At 44.9% G+C, this 21,930-nt stretch overlaps 1 protein-coding gene across 9 annotated transcripts in view; it reads left to right on the forward strand.

Annotated features, from left to right (window-relative positions):
• The window catches only part of LOC128271641 (tropomyosin-2), a 33,001-nt gene that overhangs the window by 1,726 nt on the left and 9,345 nt on the right, over positions 1-21,930 (forward strand). For 5 of the 9 annotated variants that reach the window (XM_053009243.1, XM_053009244.1, XM_053009251.1 and 2 more), the window contains exons 2-5: positions 1,940-2,269; positions 14,279-14,412; positions 16,468-16,585; positions 20,301-20,371. In XM_053009243.1, coding sequence (XP_052865203.1) covers positions 2,030-2,269; positions 14,279-14,412; positions 16,468-16,585; positions 20,301-20,371 — 563 coding nt within the window. In that variant the 5' untranslated portion in view covers positions 1,940-2,029. Of the gene's footprint in view, positions 1-1,939; positions 2,270-14,278; positions 14,413-15,251; positions 15,370-16,467; positions 16,586-20,300; positions 20,372-21,930 lie in introns of all 9 variants that reach the window. The other 4 variants (XM_053009246.1, XM_053009248.1, XM_053009245.1 and 1 more) reach the window with 1 other exon arrangement.

The following is a 21,930-nucleotide window of genomic DNA, read 5'->3' on the forward strand; positions in this document are numbered from 1 at the left end:
CACTGTTGAACTGGCATTCCAGTCTCATTTGCAAATTCCAGAACAAATAAACAGCACGTTATCTTCCTTTTTCGCTCCGTGGCTCTCTTGCCTTTGGCGATCTGCGTTATTGTCTTGCCGACCGGTACGTGACATTAAAAGCCAACTACAATGGCACACAGACATCATCTCTCCGGACAACCGGATGCACGCGGATGCACTAAGAAGTGCTACTTTATTGGCTAGGCAACGCGCCGCTGGCGCGCCTGATACCTGATGTGCAGACGTATTGAACAATTAACTATCCATGTAACATGACCGGTTGACCTTGATCGATGGCCTACAGAGTCCACATTCACGATACTGGTCCGAAATTTCATACTAGTTCCGCCGGTTGTCTCGTCCGCCTGTTGGTACGGAGAGAGTTGCGTGTGAACAGGTTTGGGACGTTATGTTGAAAATCATCAGCCTTCTGGAGCTCCAATGCGAAACCTTTCCTGAGCGGACCATGGAATGGAATGCTGCAGACAGTTTTCGGTATTGTCCAAGCACTTTCACACTCAAATACTGCATTATACGCCGCTGCATCCGCAAAAAAACGGGACTGCTTCACGGGAAAAACTCCAGTGAAGTTCAAAACGGTCCCGAACTGGTAGATCGACAGTTGCAAAGGAAAACGTAGACCAGCTTACACCATTACATGCTAAAGTAAGCGCGGTAGCGTGGTGGTTTAGTTGTAGCCTGTGACAACAAACAGACTAATGGTGAAACACAAGCCGAATATCAATGCAAGTCTGCGGTTTATTTGTTCTGTTCTGCAGGAATATCAAATGCTGTCGGTCGATAGATACTTTAGATGGAACGTAATTTAAAACCCAAATGTGCGGCCACTTCTGCCGTGATAAATTGATAACTGGGAACTTTTCCTAGTCTATGTTTCATTCTTCTTTCTATTTCAATATTACTACCGATGAATGAAAATATCGAGTTAAAGGACAGATCATGTTTTCAGACGTCCTTGTCAAACATCTGTGACAATAAACACGAAAGTATGCGACATGCGGTTAGAAATAAAAAATCGCGTGATCGAAAAATGTTGTCCAGCACCATATACGTGATCTGTGAAGAAACGGTATCCTGCTGGCCGAGGTTAGAGTGGGATACATACTTGCCTCGAAGGCCCCATAAAGTACAAGGTCGCAGCATCTTGTTCAGCCTGCTGGCCGGGAAACATCCATAAACGGATAAGTGCTTTTTGGGGTTTAAGCTGAAACATGACCTCGGCCTCCAAAACTTTGAAGTGGAAGAAGAAAGCAGTGTTTCTATGGATGAAACACATGGAAAAACAAACCGATGCGTGGTACAACCAACTAAGTTATAGTTATAGTTTCCTAAGTTAGTTTCCCTGAATCCTTGAAACACAACTGTAAAATTGCTGCCTTTACATTTGTTAATTCATTGATCATCTGGGTAATGGAGTGCAAGGTGAAACTGGCACAGTCGCGTGGACACCTAGACCCTGATTTTAACCACACTGGTCGGTAAGGTTTCATGTAATAATACCGCGATTGAATCGAAATTCATGTTTCTCTGATTTTCTTCCGTATAAGGTAGACGGAAGGCCGCGTATGGTGTCAAGTTGTACCACCGTCGACACATCAGTGGGTCTGAGCTGTGTAGCGCCGGGTTTCAGTAGGTTGGCCTATGATTATGTTCACTGTAAATCGCCATAGTCTGCCGTGAACTTATTTACAAGGCTTACACTATTCGCCAAGACAAGCAAGAGACATAAAATTATCAATGGAACGGGAATACTAGAATAGTAGCCAATGGTTGATGCAGTTGCCAATTGTTTATTGGAATAATTAGGTTTTGCTGCTAGTCAATTTATATAGCTGTTTTGTATTGTCGTTTATACTGTAGAACCATTGCTAATGAAAGTCTTTGCTCTCTTCCACAGTACTCGCGTGTGCGGTTCGGTTTGTGTAGTGTTCTTGTCTGTATCGCATTCGTAGTGTTGTGAAGTGAACGTCACAAAAATCTTGCCAATATGGATGCCATCAAGAAGAAGATGCAGGCGATGAAGCTGGAGAAGGATAATGCCTTGGATCGGGCCCTTCTCTGCGAGCAACAGGCTCGTGATGCCAATCTGCGCGCCGAGAAGGCCGAGGAGGAGGCACGCCAGCTCCAGAAGAAGATCCAGGCGATTGAAAACGATCTGGATCAGACCCAGGAATCGCTCATGCAAGTCAACGCCAAGCTCGAGGAGAAGGAGAAGGCCCTGCAGAATGTAAGTACAGTATTGTATTTTTACCCATCAAATAAATTCGACAATCCGCAATATGGGACATGATAAATTGTGGGAAACAAACTGCGGTCAAAACATTGAACATTGAAGGCTCTAATTGTGTGGAAACGGAAGATTTTGTCTAAATGATAATTGATAGAAAATATTAAACGAAACTCATTTAGTTGCGTTGTGTCGAGCGACACTACGAGCAAAACGAGTTGAAGTTGGGTTATTTTTAGAACGGTTTCGTGCAGTGTCTTTGTTTTGCCATATAGCCATACATTTCTCAATTGGCTCAATGGCTGGGATGAGATTGGAGAAAGAAAAAATATTGAAAATTAAATGTAAAATATTTTGAATATTTGGAACGTTTGTTATACAGGGCTTCAAATAGAGAATATAACAACTTACGTAAAATAAACATTTACATGATATTGCAATGCATTGTTATCCTATTGTTATAATCCTATTTTACTCGATTATATTCACGCGTCGATCGTATGATCTTATATTACTCCTGTCGAATTCTAGTTATTCTTGTTAGTAACGCAATTTAAAGATGCAAAAATGAATAGGTAAAATCAATGTACACATCAGAGATTGTAATTCCGCGTGCAGTTCATGTCTGATTTCATGTTTTCATGACACAACAGGTCACAACGGCCGCGTAATAGCACTGCTCAAGGACACATTGTTTGGGTAACCAAAAGGATCAGGCGGATATCGGTTACAAGACAGAGTGTGAGGTGACCTAAAACGGGCAATAAGAGCAAAGATAGGGAAAGCATGATCTCATCATTTTGTCTGGCGCGAAGAATCACATACTACCAGGAAATCTGGTTCCGTCCGATGTCTATTTTTACCAACCACGATGTGTTTCGAGAGGAACGGTAAAATTTGGTTGTTGAACGTTACGCTGGCAGTGGTCATATGCGGAATGAGAATGCGTATCATCGGTAAGAGCCGGCTTCGAAGCTCGGATGGTGTTTTTCTGCCAACGCGACCCGATCGAAGTATTTTGGTGCACGTGCGCAGAAGGGTACGTGCGCCGAAGGTTTCCGCGCATAACTTGCTGTGTACTAGACACGAACGGTAAAGTGTGACCGATGACGTGACGTCTGGTATGAACCACCATCGGTAACTGTTGAACTGCGGATGCCGATCATTCTCTAATTTTATCAATCGCAGCTAAGACATGAGAGGCGAAAGCAGCGATCCTTAGAAAAAAGTCACAGCACAAGCATTCCAAGTTAACTCAATCCGTCTGATGCGGTGCAAATGTTTCAATGGATGTTTTCAAAATGTGGAGCGGCGGCGAGGTATGACTAAAGGTGCACGACTGGGGCGTGCCCGAACGGGTCGGACTGAATAAGAAAGACTGAAGAAGTAAAAGAATTGGTCACCGATGACTACCAATAGCCCGGGCGCTAACGAAAGAAAGCACACGGGATCATTCATAAGATAAGTGTATCGCGCACTATACACGCGACCGTTGAACAGCTCAACCCGAGCAAATTTAACGCATTTCTGTCCTCATATTTGGAGTGCAACGGAGCCGGAGAAGAGATTTTGGGCAGCCAACATTGCTGCGCAATGATTGGAGTAATATCGTACGGAAATCGGAAAAGGACATCGGATTGCTTTAGTCGCCCCAAACGATCCCGGCAGGGTAGTATTAATGCAGGCGGCAGAAAACGTTCGAAGAAGCAACAGCGTTCGTGCAACCGCCGAAATACAAATACCAAACACGAGGAAACTCAGCCGCCCGAGCTAGCAACAATCAACTGTGGCAACGCGGCGGCGGCCACAGTTGACGTTGAACCGTTGACGGAGAAAAGCCGAGAGCGCCACCGTGCGGCCATCAGCGGAACGAACGAAAACGAAGTGTCAGTGTCAGTGCGAGCAGCGAAAAAAAAACAAGAAGTCGGAGGGCCAACGCAAATAGAAATAGTGGCCAATGGTGAAGGTGGTGTTGCGAGTATTATGTGCGAAAATAACTCCGGCCACGGCACGGGGGGACGGAAGCGTGGCCACCAGAATCATCCCCGTTTCGGAGGCACACGGCAATCCGTTGTGGCCGAGGACGTGATCCGGGCACTGCGCGGAGGCTTCGATGGCAGCAATTCGTCATCATCATCTTCTGCATCGTCACTGATAGCGATTTCGGGTGGCAATAATAACTATAATAACAACAACACACAGGATGGCACAGAAGCGATCGTCCGAAAACGGGTTGGCGAGGTGGAACCAAATGACGATGAGGAGGAGGAGGAGCAGGAGGATGCAGTCAATATTGTAAATAATAATATCGAGAACCTACACACCATCACTGCGACCGGCGGGCCTCGGAACGCAAGGGAAGAGCCCACGCCGGAACCGGAAGACGATTTACTCAACAATAACCGAAACGGCAGTACTCGTAGCAGCGTTAGTCCAAAAAATGTGATAGTACTCAGTACGGAAGACCCCGGCAACACCCGGCCGATGGTCGACGAGGAAGGTAGCATAGAGCTGAAGCTGGACAAGATCACGAGCGGGCAGGAATTGGTGCAGCAGATCAGCAAGAAGTTGAAGCGAAGCAAAAAAAGTCCCCAATCGGATGACATTCCCACGACCAAGAAGAAGTCATCGTCGTCGAGCAAAAAGTCATCATCAAAAAGCGGCACTGGATCAACAGGGACGGATGGAAAGCGGAAAAAGTCCAAGGCATCGGCGGAATATCGGGCTTCTGGGGATGGCGCACCTCTCATCGAAGGGGAACAAGGGCACGAGGAGAATGATCCGGACGCAGCGGAATGGGCCAAGCTGCGGTGTACCAGCGAGCGAACCGAGGTCATAGCGGAACGGGAGCATCGACGGCAGAAACGGTGCGCCGACTATCCCGGTCTGGCTTTCGGGCGTTCGATCTTCAGCTCGGACACGATGATGAAGTTCAACATTATTCGGAACGAGCTGCACAACATCATGAAAACGCAGCTGAAACGGGTAAATATTTGCCATTTTCCATACTTTTCGGCACAGGCCGCGGCCTGAGCAGGATCGTTCTGCCTTCTGCCAATTTACGACTCGATCCGGTGGTAGCGCGACCGGTTAGCTTCGGTTCCCAAGTGCGGATCCGTTGGCGCTAGTTGGCGCGTTTCCTATTTTTAGACCGAAAAATTCAAAACTGAATTTCCATGTAGCCCTGCGGAGTAATGCGCTTGCGCTAGCTTTCCATTCGGTTGTAGTGCGCTTAAATTTTCACAATAGTAAATCATTGCACGGCCCGCAGTTATGATGCTGTGTGCGGGTCGTCGGTGCGCACAGAGAATGTTAGTGCCGGGCTGCGCCCTTAGTGCACGATGAGATCATCTTTGCGTGCGTCTATAAAGCTACAATTGTTCCGCTGCCAGTGACTACCAAAGGTGGAAACGGATTTTGCGTGCCATCCGTGACGTCACCGTGCAGAGAATACACTTCTTTCTGCACGAACATGTACAGCTACGATTTGCCCAATGAAGAAAAGTAAATCAAGTCGCGGCAAACTAAGCAAACGGCGGCAATCCGTGCGCATCCAATTTTTGATTCCGATTACGCCAAAGTCGTTCTCTCTACCTACGGACTTCGTGAGGGTGGTTTGTGGGTGTAACTACGTGACTGGTGCGTACGCCTCTAACCTGCGGGCATTTTTCATGTTTGCTTCCTTTCCAACCTTTCCGAATCTCCCGAAACACCTGCAACGGTACTAGACGAGATTGTGCTCTTGGAATTGCCGCTTGGGTTGAAGTGGCACGCTCCACGCTGTGCGCACGAAAGACGCTAGAAACCAGACAGCCTTTTGTTCTCCTATCGCTTTCGATGTTGAGCGAGTAAAAAGAGAACCACTTTTCGGATGCTTTGTCCGCTCTGGGTATTCTGTATCATTTAAGCATAACGCTTATTGTGGTTTAACATGTTGCAAGAGCTCCAACAATGTCCTCGTTTCAAACGCTCCAAAAATTGATAAGATAACAACGAATGAACAATGTTGGGACTTTACTATTTTTTCCCATTTTCCCACTCCAACACAAGGCAATCAAAGCAAATCAATCAATAATGAAGGATAAATACTTCCACCGTAGTTATTTGTTGTTTGGCTTTCTCCATAATTGACATCGCTCGCCGGGATTGGAGCGGCCGAAAGTATACGTTTCGTGTGCGATGCGCCTTTCATACTATTGCTTCATAAACAAAAGTCATTTTTCATCGGATCTTTGGAAGGTTGTACTTTTATCTTTCCACTCCGCGACGGGTTGTCGGTCTTGTATTTCCTCTACTGTGTTGAATCACAGCACAAAGCCAGGGACCAATCTATTATACAAGCGTTTTGCGCTAGTTTATTGCACCACCGAAGTAACGAGACCGTGTAAATATTTATACATTTCATTAGGGTTGGCAGTTCCGGCTTCATACACCAGTGTTCGGCGCTCCAACAGTGTAAGAGTGTTGGCCGAAGAAAAAGCATGCACAGACCACGCGATTGGCAGCGATGCGAAACAAATCGCCAATAGTATTTGAATGGTAGACTTTGACGGTATGACTTTTTGGCTACAGTACATTGGCAAACTAGAAATTAAAGGTACCAGAAAATCAAACAAACTTCCCGCGAATACCTTAGAGACAAAATACTTTCTGTGGTGGTTGGAAAAATTAAGGCATGATCACAAAACGAAGCAATGTGAAGCATGCAAAATATGGGCTCGTGGCGCCATCGCGCGGTCGGTTCCAGAAGCGTTTTGTTGAATACAATATGGTACGAAACGAGAAAAGTACGTAATTTTGTGCTCTACTGTTGTACATTCGTTCTATGAATGATGTTTTAAAATTAGTAATATTGATAAATTAGTTGCAAAATTGGGGCAAAACCCCATATGGGCTACATGGGTGCGAAAAATGTAAAAAATGGGTTAACTTTAGGAACTGATAGGAGCGTTCAAAATAACACACACAAACCGAGTGCCGAGTTGATTACGTGTTCAGATGGCGCCTTCTTTTTTTTTTTGTACCTTCTCTGAAAGTCGGGCGAACGATGGCATTGAATTTTATGATACACCATGTGTCGTATGAACGATGTCAGGCGCCATGCAAAAGGCAAGCCTAGTCAACGACGGTCTGTGCCCGTATGGCTCGCGCGAAGCGGAGCCTGTGTGTTATGCCAGTCTGAGCGATTTTGTCCATTTAAGGAACTGATCTTTACTTTTTCTCCTAGACGACGTTGTTTGTGAATTTTGTATGTGTGCACAGAAACCCTGTGTGCCTGTGCCAAGTGCAATGTGAACAAGAATTCGAATTTATGGCATTACTAGGGCTTTGGTTTTGGTGGCCAATGCCCATTGATGGGCGACCATGTGTTCAAGGTAGTGTGTATCTCCTGGCTATCTCGTTGGGCTCTGGTCGTACGTCGTTTTCTATGTGTAGTTAAGGCCATCTAAGCTTCGAGCCATCCTCAAGTCCTATGTACAATAAGTTAAAAGTATATCGATCAACGTCGGTACATTCGGTTTTCAGCAGTTCAGTAATATTACAATGAAGTGGTACAATGAAAATGTCTGCACCTTTTCATATCATATTTTAAACACCCTTTTTGTATAGGAATCTCGCTTAGCTGTGTAGGAAGTATGTTTTTGAAATGATTAAAATTTCGTGGAGCCACAATTATTGGCCGTGCTCGCAGCAGTCACCCATGATTGTCACCGTTTTCGGCCTTGGCTTTCGGTATTAGATTAATGGGGTAGGCAGTCAACCGTCAATACCTCCGTTCGCGCATCCGTGTGTGGTGGAAGTATCACCTTCGGTGCTCCGGTCCGAAGCTTCCTGTTGTCAGAGCCCCACAACAAGCCATGTGGGGGTCCTGCACCGGTTTCAACGGAGGTTTTTTTTTTCAAATTGCGGTCACATATCACTTGCGTCACGAATCAAACACTGCGGGCCCAACAGTAGACATGAGCATCATTGAAACGCGTGGAAAATTGGTAATTCAATCACTTGATACATCCGACCGATCACCAATCAATGCCGTTTCTCCGGATCGATTTTTTTTATTGTGCTCCACACACACACTCACATGTGTAAATGACAATAAACGTGACTTCAACCGTTACGAGGCAACCGAACGAAGTTGATCGCCGATGAAAGCGAAAAGCGCGTTAAAATAGCATGGAGATAATATTGAATGAATAAAACACGAAAATGAAAACATAGTTGGTGTCCTCAGTGCCTAACATTTGGGTGACTCTTGGGCGAGCGAGTTAAACCAATAAGCCAAGCGTTCGGGAATGCAGGCAACCGATGGAAATTCCGCAGCAACAGTTGCACAATGCACCGCAACAATGCAGTTGTGTTCGGGGGTCGACCTCTAACATTTGTCAGGCCACGCCACGATTTTTGGGCTCAGCAGCAACCGAGCGCACCTGCCATTTCAGAAGCGCGTACCTCAATCTGCCGTGCAATGCATGGAAGCACCTGCAAAAGGGGTGGCGCTTCCGTTCTATTCTAATTGTTCTGCTGGTTTGGAGTCGAGTGGGGAACTCCCCCCAGCTAGGTTTGGGTTGGGTCGAAACGGGCTAAATTTCCATGCGCGTAACGAATAATAGAATGTGAGGCGGTTGATCGCGCATTTATGTTACACACGCTGCCAGCCGTCGACCTGTCGATCGCGGGAACTTAAACATGTTTCAAATGGGTCCAGTGGAACGACATTGACTTACGATCTTCTGTCTACTCGTATCTTTGAATAGTTTTCCAACACTTTCAGTAAATATGTTTACTTCTCGATTAATGTTTCAAGTTCTCCTGTACTGCGGTCGGAATTGGACAGTAATTATAGGATGGGCTCGTGATCACATAAAATCCTCTCGCAGAGCCATCGTTCGGCGCGGCAGTACATTCGGGTCTCCCTACTCCCCTCGGGATCGGCCAAGGGAGTGTACGTTGAGTGTGTGTGTGTGCGTGCGCCTGGAGCCGCAAACCGGAGCCGGAGGTCCATGAAATGACCCGAATCTGTAGCTTTCATAAGGTACGATCTGTGTGGGTCAAGGTACCGCGGCTTAAGATGATCATGTGCATGGCGGCATATTGTCCTTTTAAGGAGCCCGTGTCTGGCGGGGCGAATTGCATGTGGTGTCCATAAAAGCGTTGTCCGCTTGCCTTGCTCCATCTTGAGGTGCTCTTAGTAAGGCGCGACTATGTGCTGGGGGGCTGAGTAAGTCAGTGGTTCCGGCGGGGGGAATCTCGGGTGGTGGTTGAAGCTATCTCACTCCAGCGCGTTGCCTGATGGCGCGCGCGAGTGAGCTTGGGCGAGTTGTTGTGTGTAGTGGTGGAATCGGGGCCTGGGCGAGTTTCTGGGCTGAGTCTTTGCCGAGGCTTTCAGGCATTTTCAGTATCTGCGAGAGTAAGAGAGCGTACGGTGTTCGGGATTTTCGTAGCTCGGTGTTTTGGCCGGCTAGCGCGTCAACTGTGGTTTTGATTTTGATCGAAGAAGGTAACAAAGTGGCCCGCGCTTGTTTGCTCGCGTTGAAAATGTGGTTTATTTCTGGCAAAAACTGTTCTCGCTTCAACTGCGCGTTCTTTGCTTGAGTGATTAACCATCGTTGTGCCTAAAAAATAAAACAATCAATTAGCGAATGGATTGCCATTTTCGGAACCCGCGGAAGAGAGTTCCTTGAAACAGTAGATGTCGGTGCTTTTGCCCGTGGCGTGGTGTGCTTGGTCCAATTTGATTAATTGTTCGTTCAGTTTGTAGTTCATGGAATATTGCTTGGAAAGAATTCTGTGAGCGACGGTTCGGTGCGTATGTGTGTGTGTCTCCTGTTTTGTGTCTTCACACGGGAATATCGAGCGAAAGCGCGAGGGAGAAGAAGAGACGGGCGAAAAGGGAGATGGCAAAAATAGAGAGAGTGTGAGTGCGAAGGAAATAAATCATTATTTCATTCGCGACATATTTTGTGGCCAAGAAAAATAGGAAAACGAATCGTTTGTGAGGCCTATCAAAGTTCTGTTCCTGGGATTTGTTTTTCCAAAACAGTTTGCGGCCGAGTGTGGCATTAGGTTTCGGTTCGCCTTGTCTCACCCATATTTGTTTTACCTTTGTGTCAATTTGTTCCTCTAGCGGTGTGGGAAAGGTTCCTAGCAATCTTTATTTATTAGAAATTCGCTCCAAGCGTCAAAAGTTTAGTTTGTGATTGTGTGAGTGCGTGCAGAGAAAAGAGTGAGTGGGTGATAAAGAAAAGTGAAAAAGAAATAAGCTCTACACCACCACCACAAAGCGCATCCCAGCCGCGCGCGGTCCCCTATCTGATATAGTAATCCGGTGAAGTTGCAAAATCGCCTCGGCTATAATATCGTGGCGCGTACCCGGTTTCTGAAGTAATACTTATCTCGAGAGATAAGGTGAATCACACGCATCCCAAGGAGCGCGGTGCTCGATATTGCTGCATTGAAAGCACAGAAAAATAGATACCATGGCCGCCAATCTCCAACAAAGTGGTAACCTGCTGGATGTGCTGAAGAAGAAGATGCGCCAAACGAAGGAGGAGATGGAAAAATATAAAGATGAATGTGAAGAGTACCACAAAAAGCTGCAGAACGAAGTGATGAGGCGTGAGGAAGTAAGTCAAGGATACCTGCTGCAGTAACTGCGCTGCTGAAGGCTTTCATATTTCATTGTGATCGAAGGAACCGCTGGTTCGGATAGGCAGCGTAGCTTGTGTTCTATTTCGGGAGAAGAAAGCAACCACCTTGTGGCACGAGGGAATGGAGCACAGTTCCAGTGGCTATGAGTGAAAACAAAAATACACTTTTAATCGGCTAGTGTCGGCAGTTTCTTTCTCTTGGTTCGTTTTGGGATCTTTGGGAACACGCATGTGCGTTCCAAACCAACACACATTGACGGAAGTGTCAAAGCAATAAAATGATGGCAACATTCTTCGCCTCTTTCGCCCGTTGGAGAATCGACGGACGCTCTGGCATTCTGTGTGTAAGCACAGGGCGAATTCCATTCTTGAAAACATGCAATAGTGTGTGTGCAAAAAGGCACGTCATCCAGTCCAGAGTGAGAGAGAGAGTAGTAAAGAATGAGAGAATTTAGGGACCGCTCATGTGTGCGTTGATTTAAATGTGTCAGTGTTTGGTTGCGTACTTTCTTTGCTTCCGATTCTCTCGAGGGTTTTGTTTTTCTTTCACCGTTGTTGGATACAATATGAAATTGTAAACGATGCAATAGTGTAGTTAAGCTATTTACTTGGAAATTTATCGTTCAATTACATTAGGCTGACATACCCAACTTGCGGTTATAAAGATCTCCAGCCAATATTCCAAAAAAGATACTTAATGCATTAATGTGCGGTTCTTTTGGGTACCTTTTGATAATTGTTGTAGAACCGGATGAGGCCCCACCGATAACAATTATGTGTGGGTTTGGGCGCAACACGAGATCTTCCAAATCTCGAGATAAGTAAAGTGTTCACAGAGCTGAACTAGCGAAAAAGGGGAAATAAAAAAATGTCCGTTTCTCGAGCTATGATCAATAACCGATTTCTCATATCCATCATCGGTTTCTATTGTTTCTTCTTAGTGTCGAATTGTGTCAAATCGATTTGCAGGGGGACTAGTGCGTCCAAGATTATAGGCAGAAGATACACGGTTAGTGGCCCGCGACTGTTTTGCGGTGTGTGTGGGTAAAAGAAGTAGGAATTCCGCGCAAGTGACGCATCATTGTGGGTTTGTTTTCTCACATCCACGGCATCCACTATTCCCGGACCGGAATCAGAGACACACAGCGCAATGCAGTGTGGCGAGAGTAGTTTCCACACACACACTTTCTCGAGCCGGTCTTTTCTGGCGAGCTCTCTCACCTGTAAGTCCAAGAAGGCCGCGGATAGCAACGGTCGGTTGTACGCGTGGCTGAAGCAGGTCAAAGCCTACCAAACGGCAACGTTTTGCCGTTGGACGCGATTGCGTTGGTGTGAGTGTGGCTGTGAAGTTCAAGCCGCCAAAAAGGAATGATGGAATTGATTCTATTTTTTGGAACCCTCGGATCTTGGAGCTGCACGTGACTAGGTTTTATATTACCTCGTTGAAGACCACGGTACATATAAAATAGAACATCACCATTGAATGTGATGTAGCTTGTTCTACTATTTGTGTCTGTTAAATGGTTGTTATCGAGTGTTGGGAGCCCCGCACAGTAATCAGCTACCACGCCCTGATTCATGACAATGCATAACGGATATGTATGGGGTGGTACTGCTGTGTGGTGGTCGCGATGTGCTCTCTCGGTCTTGCATTACTGCCGATTTAAAACAAGCACTAACAACACAACGAAGAATTGGTGCTTTGCATACGTTTTGGGAAGCCACAGGATTAATGCGAGCATAGTTACGTCCGGACGCCGGTTCGGCGATTCGTAACGCAACAATCCATTGACAGAGCCCGCGGTGTGCACACATACTCCCAATGTTGACCTGTGAACATCACGACCACATTCAAATGCAGAGCGCAACATCGTGGTCTCGCGGGGAACCCGTCGTTCAACAAAGTATGCACTCATAATCATCATCGTGTGCCCCCAAGATTGTGAATATTCGACGAGTAGTTTTCAATGGTCTAATCTCTCGGGGGCTTTTTACGGTCTTTTGTTGGGCTAGAAACGAACGATAAACTTTGCACTCTATTTTTCGAATTGAAACCAAAATCAAATGGTCTTGGGACTTGTCAAAGTCGAATGTGTTTTAAAATGAACACATAGTATCAACGAGAGTCGAAGTTCAGTTTACCTGCAAACCCGGTCACAATGCTACAGGGAACTGATAAAAAGGGGGTAACTTTTCACACCGGCCTTGAGCATAATTATGCCGCTTAAAGCACTTTAAAGCCGACTGTTGGTGAGAGGTCCATGTTTCCTAAACCTCGCACCAACAACAAATGATGTCATCTTTTAGACATCCAGCTGTCGTCTCCTCATTACGCTTGTGAGAAGCCACAACCCGGCCATGATCGCGTGTAGCCAGACGAGCAGTAAACGATTAATATGGATATGTTTAGCCAAAGCCCTGCACTCGAAACAATTGAGTAAACATGTCATTGTTTTGTCTGGCTTTGTCAATCCCAGCGGATTCAATTCATGATGGCTTGTTGATTAATGTCGCTTCATCTGAGAATCAGTGTAGATCGCGACCATTGAAGGTCATTTTACATTATTTTACGACAAAGTACGACGTTGTAGTTTTATGCCCAAACCCCACCCAAAACTGTCGCCGGTGTCCAGTTTTAATTGTGTACCATAATTGCAACATTTTACCTCAAACTGACCATCGCTTTTTGGTGCTCGCAGTGTCTTTGGATGGCTCCGTTTGGTCGACCTCGGTATCACTAGCACCAATGCAATCATGTACGCGTTCACTTCAATTTACACTTCCAGTGAGCTTCGCCTCGCCGCTTGCTTCTTCATTGCTGCGTACAGAGTGTAACGTCGCGATGATGACATCATCAGGCCATTCCGCACCGCGCACCCAGCTCCGCGCTCGACCCGCGAATGCCATATTTGGTATCAAAACGCGGACGGACGTATCCGAAACGAAGCGTCCGGGACTTGCCCGAGCTGCTGCTGAGTCGGCAACACTGTTGCTGTGCCTGGTCTTTTTCCACTTTCACTGAACGTACAGTTTTTGCGGATGGTGCATGAGGGTGCTCGTCGCCGTCAGCAACTAGGATGTGTCGGCAGCAACTACTTTAAACATTTTAAACGATTTGTACGGGCAACAACCTACTTCTTATTTCTTTCAACAATCTAGTTGCTATACAATCTATGTCAGGTTCGGAAACAATAAGACTGATCATGCAAAGTCTGTGACAAATTGGGCTACTTTGTTTCTTGTGACTCCATGTTTACTGTATTGCGGATCCTGTTGTCTAGTTATTTGTTGTTTTTGATTTGTGCCAAAAATGGTGAATAAAAGGAACTAAAAGCATTCCTTATTTTTCTTTCTTTTGCAGGCTGAATCAGAAGTTGCCGCTCTGAACCGTCGTATTCAGCTGCTGGAGGAAGATCTCGAACGTTCGGAAGAACGTTTGGCTTCCGCCACGGCTAAACTGTCAGAGGCTTCGGCCGCCGCTGACGAGAGCGAACGGTAAGTCGGTTGCGTTCTGTGCGGGTTCTGTGCACAGCTGCGTGGAGCTCCGGAACCCCGGTACACACGGCCAGAGTGAAAAGAGGCGAAGAATGAGACGAAAAGCAATGGAGAAGGATAACGAAACCTGCACCTTCCACCCGTAGAAAGCGCTAGGAATCCGCGAGGATAACGTTACGTTTTCTTCGGCAATTCAAAACAACCCTCTCTCAGTACAACCATCCTTACATTCCTTCGTTAAATTCGTTAAAAATGTTTCCTAACTGCTTGAGCCGCTGAAAGTTGTCCTTGATCACCACCAATAATGACCCCAATAACGTGACGAACGACAAACAGTTCTCTACTAATGACACTCTCTCTTATCTTTCAACAACTGTCGACCTTCGTGATGGATTACGGCAGTACTTGCTTCTTCAAATCAAGCCGCACGGTGTGATTTCCCTGTTATATTTTATCAATTGTTGCTTCCTTTTTATCAATTGTAGCTTCTTTTGTATTGAGTTGAATTTTAAAATGTTTTCTTTTTCAATAACCAAAATTGTAAAACGAAACGAACGACGTTTCGACTTCTTTTTTCAATATTCAATGCTTTATAGCCTTTTAGGCTTTTCAGTATTAGTTTTCACAGTAATAGAACAGTTTTGATGATTGACTTTTTATCAGCCACAACCACGCATAGAGTAACGATGTGTGGGGTTCATTGTTGGTAGTGGTTAATAAGCGGCGCTCAATGCACATCAATCCATCTCCCTCTCGATCGAACCTTTCGATTTCCTACCAACATAAACTATACATCATTACCATTCCCTCAACGTTTACGTTCGCTGTGTTCCCCGCAGGATTCGAAAAGCGCTTGAAAATCGTACAAACATGGAGGACGATAGGGTAGCGATACTGGAGGCGCAACTAGCCCAAGCCAAGCTAATAGCAGAGGAAGCTGATAAAAAATATGAAGAGGTACACTAAAGCTCACTCATCGCTCTAAATGATGCAGCACGGACACCGAAAATTGTCCCTTTTCTTACTACTAAAAATCCTTCAAATCCCATTAGGCTGCTACACTTTCGTTCGTTCGTTCGTTCGTTTTTTTGGATCTGATCTCATATGATCTTCAGCGCAACACTTTCTTCTCTGTTTTGGCACTAGAACAGAGTTTTTGTGTTTGGACCTTCGAGGACCGAGCAACATCTTTCGTAGATTGGATTGGATCGGCTGACAATCGGCTGGCCGAGTTTTTAATGAAAAACATCTTGGTAATGAGCTTAGGGCAGCTACTCAGCACAAAGATCTGTGAACCCCTCCATGAAGTTAGTTGGGTTGAGCACGTTCGAAGGAATTCCCACCAATGTTTAACCAGCTCAGAAAATGGTCGCGATGCTGCTTCTCCTCTCCCATCGCTGGCGCTAGCCTCTCTCGATTCATCATCGTTTGCACGTAGCCCATTTGCCCATCTTTTGCGTCCACTTGATATCAGAATAGCTCGTCGTTGTCCTTCTCCTTCTTTAGTTTCGCAACATCTGTCGTATATCGTTCCACTGGTCCCGTGAGTTTGGCTTGCTTTGGAAGTGAAGGTTGGGGCTCCGGCGAACAGCAGCACGCGCAGCAGAGTCCTTCCGTGTCACGAGCGTCACTTATATTGGTTCTTTTTTCTTTCTTTCTTTATCTTCCCGCCGTACCGGCACCACACTTCGTATGGTGCGCCTTTTTCCTCTACGTTGTGCCCGTGCCTCTACAACATTGCCCCAATGGGCGAAAATAATTTAAATAAAATACTATGAAACTGTAAAATGCATCCGAAAATAACGTAATCAAATATTTAACTTTGTAAACGGTACAAAATATTATTATGCTATAACTACTACTGTGATATGAAATGATGATGAATCTTTAAACATAATGCAAAAAAACCAAACAACAAACAAACAATGGACTGTACGCCGATCCAACTGAATTTTAACTGCTATGGCACGGCATGACAAACAATGTCAAAAATGGCCATGGCCCGTGCAACAAAAACGACCTTACGGTGGATCGACGTACACAACAATAACACAGCGCCCGCAAGGTTCTTGAGAACCGCGCCCTGGCAGATGAGGAGCGCATGGACGCCCTTGAGAACCAGCTGAAGGAAGCCAGATTCATGGCTGAGGAGGCTGACAAGAAATACGATGAGGTGCAAATGCTAGACATCACTTGACAAATAACCAAGCTTTTGGTGTGAACGTTGTGTTTGACCAAAAAACAAAAAACCGGAGCTTTGAGCGAGCGAAGCTTGTGTGAGTGACACTGTGTGTGGGTGTGCTACTGGATGGCAAGGGGCGCGACCACGGGACACAACAAGCAGATGGGCCTTCGTCCTTCGTCGTGGCCTTTCTGTCGTAAAGAATGATTGAGGTCTAGTGTTTACTGTATGAATGAGAGAAAGAATGGAGAGCGCCAAGTGTTCGAGTGTCACAAGTTCGCAGCTCAAAGGGTTCCGCCACTAACTAAATTCTACCCAACAGTAAAACTGTGTTTTAGCGTCGCTCTAAACATTTGGCAACTTTTTGTGTTCTGCTTTATGAAATAACTAATGAAATGCGAATCATCACTTTTTCCTCGGGAGTATCCGGAACAGTTGTGCGTCACACGCAGCTTTTTGCGGTGTCTAGATATTTCTTGCTCACATCATGTATGGTGGGCTCGATCGGTTTTAATGTCCAGCAAGCTACTGTTTCATTTCTTTGGATAATTCACTAAATTCTTGACACAGCCCGGCATAGCTCTTGTCAATGTGGAACTTTGGTCCGTGGAAATGTTGTTTTGTACCATCTTGTCTTATAAATAGGCCAATTTCTTGCCCATTTGCACAGAAGAACGCATTTGTTTGAACTTTGGCTATTAAATTGAAATTTTAAGGTGGCTTTACCTTGACATTACTCAAAGAGTGTTCAGTGTGATTACTCAGTGTGTTCAGAGTTTTCATTCAACAAACGCTTAGCGGCAACGAATCGGTCGGCAATGGACCATTGCTATTTGCAAAACATTAGCTGCAGAAAATGATGCTACTACAAACCTTATTGGATTATGCGCTATGCGGTAAAATTTATTCCGATTTCGTCGTTCCACCTGCAGTTGTAGTTTGCAGTGATGTTTTAACTTTGTGGAAGCAAGTGATGATTCTCACAGCACACACCTTTTGATACTAACAACGTCTTAGCCATTGTTGTATGTTGGTTGGATGTAAAGGACAATGAATTTTGCTCGCACGTGGATTGCGGAAAAATGCTAGAAATATTTACCGTCGAATGGAGCGTAACAAAGTCAATTTGTTAAACATTGCGTAACTGTTAGAAACGAAGAAACGGTGGTGCATACTCCGTGCCTTGATGTAGACGAGTAAAGTAAATGGTGCTTTGTTATGTGAGTGGAAAAAAAGAAAACGACGGTAAACTGATGGTGGCGCAAATCTGATTCAGTTGAACAATCAGATGTGATGCCCGTAATTTAAAGATACTACCGTTTTTATATTATATTACGCCTTATTATAACACAATAATCGTCGCGCTTCTCGAGCGGTTTCGTTTAGAAAAAATTATCGCTTTTTCGTTAAACATCTTTTAGCCATTATTTTTCGGATACAAATAAAAAGAAAAACTCAGATCTAATCCAATTCGAATACACCACGCACCCCTTTTTGCAAGCTGACTTCCGTCCCGCTCTTTGGAACGTAAACGTATTAAACAGAAAAACATGCTCCAAGGTTCTAGAACGTCACATGTTAATAATAGTTAGGAAACCGTACGAGAAAATGCTGTTGCGTTTGGCGGCGGTAATTAATGAAACTACATCTAGCAGCTGTTAAGCGTCGGTACTCCGAATGCATAAACATGAGAATGTTGTTCAACAGAAAGTGAGACTTATTACCTTGACATGCGTGCGGTGTAACCAAGGAATGCGTGATGAGCACCGACCGTAAGAGAATCATATAATAATAGATACCATAAAAGTGAATCGCAACAAAAAATCAAAGTCAAACGGTTGCTTAATAAAGAAATTATCTATGGAGAATATCTGGAGTAATGCGCTATACATACAAGAAATATATATCGTTTTACAAATCAATATGCATTTCCACGAATGAGTTTGATTGTTGTATTTTAGTTTAATATCATTTACATAATTTCTTGGATTTTATAAAATTAAATCTATCAAATATTTGTGAAGCATTAGATTATATTGGTCTGGATTTGTCCCATGTTTCAATCTCCGCCGTTTCCATTGTCCGAAATGTACATGTATAGGGTCATGTAAAATGTGTCCATGGTTTTCGATCAGTTTTTCTATTCACTCTTTATATTTTCGAATTTGTTTCAACATTTTCAACATTGAGTCACTTTCGGTGGTTCCTAGGCGAAAAGCTTTTTCAAGTTACTTTCCAATGTCGTTTGCTTAATTTTACAAAGCTGGTTCTTGTTTTTATTTACGTAACAAAGATATCAATGTCTCACGATGTTTCAGCCACTATCTATTGTTTTTTTACTGTATTGCGTATAGATTGCTTTTGAAACATGTTCGCATTGATCACATCACATTGATTTCGTTCGTGTATTTTGAGTGGTTTCTAAATCACTTCACGAATTATACCCTTCCATGACTAGTAGACGTCATAATTTAGTATTGGGAAAAGTGATTCTCTCGAAATGCGTTGATGTAGTTACGTTTTACAAGTTATTTGCTGATCATAATTTTTGTTTATTAACTAACCAACCATTGAGCCAGCTTCTTGCGAGTGACTATATCGATGGTGATCAACGCCATAAAAAGCACGGATATTTTTACATGACCGATATAGTAAACATTCGCTAATATTTAAATGTTTTTGTGCTATTCGGAACATGTCAGCGAATTGAATATTTCGAACATGCATAATTGGTGACAATACGTGGAAAAAAAAGAATTCAGCTGTCGAACGAATATTGTTCATTGTAATAAATCATAGTATTTCTAAAAAATTGCTTATATTTTTACGCAAATTGAAGTTTTATACTGTTTTTTCCACTTATTGCACAGTGAAATCTTAATTTGTTTATTTTACCGTCATGTTCTCTCTGGCAAACTGTTACAATTGAGTACTAGTAGTGTTTTAATTTTTTTAAAAGAATTTTTTGGATGTGGGACTACGGATTCAGTGGAAGAATATTAAACATCGGCATTGTAAAGTGAGAGAAACTGCCATTGACACAGTATTGTCCATGGAAAGACTAGCATTGTCTCGTAAGCTGAGATGCTTTGTGCTTCCCATACCGTACCACGTGTATCATCAGAATGCAACTATAAATTATAAGGACAATGGAAAACTAGGAGCAAATGGGACGCTGCGTTAAACGTGTTATATTTAGGTTTGCAAATAAACAGATCTATTTCGATGCGTAAACTATTTCTAGCATACATCCCATCACACACCGCGCGAGTGTTTCCCTTAAGGGTTTCGCGTCATCAAAATAATTTCGTCCACCGACAATGCATGAGCCTCGGCTAGGATGCCGCTTCCTATAGCTTCTGGCAGGCCACCTGTGCGTTGGTGCTGCCAATTTTAATGCATTTCGCTTCTTTACTAACATCCCATCTTGGGACCTTGGGCTGAGAGGCCTTTGGAGCCGATACGTCTATTGCGAATCGCCGTTTTGATGACTCGACGATGGCTCTGCATGTTGCGAATTTCGTTGTTTCGATTGTATGTCTGTCTGTGTGTGTGTGTGTGTGCAGGAATAATCGTCTCAGGAAGGTGTTCAGTGCACTCGATACTAAGAATTTCTTTCTCTCCCATCGCTCGTGGCCACTCGGATCTCGAATCCCATTTCTTCTCGAAACCCATCTCAACCGCGCCCCTCCCCGCGCGTGTCTAGGTCGCTCGTAAATTGGCCATGGTTGAAGCGGATCTTGAGCGTGCTGAGGAGCGTGCCGAAGCCGGTGAAGCGTACGTACTGTCCCCGTTCTCTCTCTAGAGTGTCGACTTGGTTTTATATCTCTTTACTGTTCTATTCTTCCGCGTGCGTTTCTGTTCGTGTGTGCTGTGTGTTGTTGTTGTGTGGTATGCTGGGTATGTTGTTTAGAGTATGTTTCCCACCTCCCTGCAGACCAGTGACCCAAGTACAGACAGGTGGGTTATGGTTTTTGGCTGTGATCAGCAGTTTTGTTGCCGGTTTCCTCCGATGCTAGACTTTCGCCGCTGCCCTTAATTTTCAACCCCGTGCTTCCATCATCATCACCACGACCGTGTGTACAGTTGCTGAGTAGCTCTTTCGATTGTCCGCCCCAACCGGACGTGGCCGCGAAGCATGTGCAATTCGCTCATGCCATCCGTGCGTTGTTTTGCTACATCTCTTGCCGGGTGCCCCTATTATGGGCCGCTGCTGATCATTCACAGATTGCTTTCACGTCAAAAATGGAGCGGGCCATTAATTGAACAGTTTGAAATGAACCGTTTTGGAATTGGGGATGCAACTTTCACCCCTCCCGTATGCCGTTCAAACAAGGTCTCCTAAGGCCTTAGGTACCTGCGTGACTCATCTAGGAGCTGGATGAGACACCTCCGGGGTTTGATCATACCGCTCTTCGTGTACTTGTACTAAATTCCGTGTGTTGTTTTCTGCTTAACCATTTGCGCGCTGTAACTTGATACCATAAAGCCACCCTGCGTGATGAGTGTGTTCTGAGTAAATAAAATCTAAACTAACGAACGAAAGCAGTGTGTAAGTGCAACGAACAGTGCAGTTCGTTTGAGAGCATTTATAATGAATCCTCGACACCCCGTACCCTTCGCCATTCCCTAATTCCCACCTCAGTTTAACAATCTTTCTCGTCCCCCACCGACTAATTGTATGAATTTGATTTGTAAAAAATAAAGTGCAGTTCGACCAATACGATCCATACGCGCTGCACACTCCACCCTGTAATGGGTTGTGGAGATGTTGGCTTAACGGAAGCGGGCAGACCGACAAACGGAAGACCGACGTAAGAAACGGTGTTCTTCTTCTTTGCGCAAGCAACTTGAAGACGCTCGCTCGCGCGCCCCAATGGCACTATTTCGAACGGCCGTGTCCGACATTTGTCTCTGCTTCCCGCCACGTTGGCCTTCCGACTAACCGCGACGCGACGTGCGGTTTCGGACGGTTGAACTGCGCCGCCTATACACGATACTGTACTAACCTTCGCCTTTTTCTCGTTTTACATTTACACTACTTGCTGCCCCGCTGACACAACACACTGCCTTGCGCGCCTGACTCGCCTGTGTTGTGTGCCATCCACACCGCCGCCGCCACATGATTGCTGTCGATCGACAAATGGATGCTTGGATGTCGTGTGCGAATTAACCTCCTAACTTCCTTGCCAAAAACTTTGTCACGCAAAAAAATCGAATGCGCCACGATTTCGCCGTCGACGACGATGGTTCGCGATCATCGTCAATTCGTTACCACCATCCATTTGTTTATTGATCGCTCGGTTGTTTCGCGTGTTACGTGTGTGCTGTGTGCC

This window comes from Anopheles cruzii, chromosome 3 (genome assembly GCF_943734635.1).
Source record: "Anopheles cruzii chromosome 3, idAnoCruzAS_RS32_06, whole genome shotgun sequence".
In the NCBI taxonomy this organism is placed as follows: Eukaryota; Metazoa; Arthropoda; class Insecta; order Diptera; family Culicidae; genus Anopheles; species Anopheles cruzii.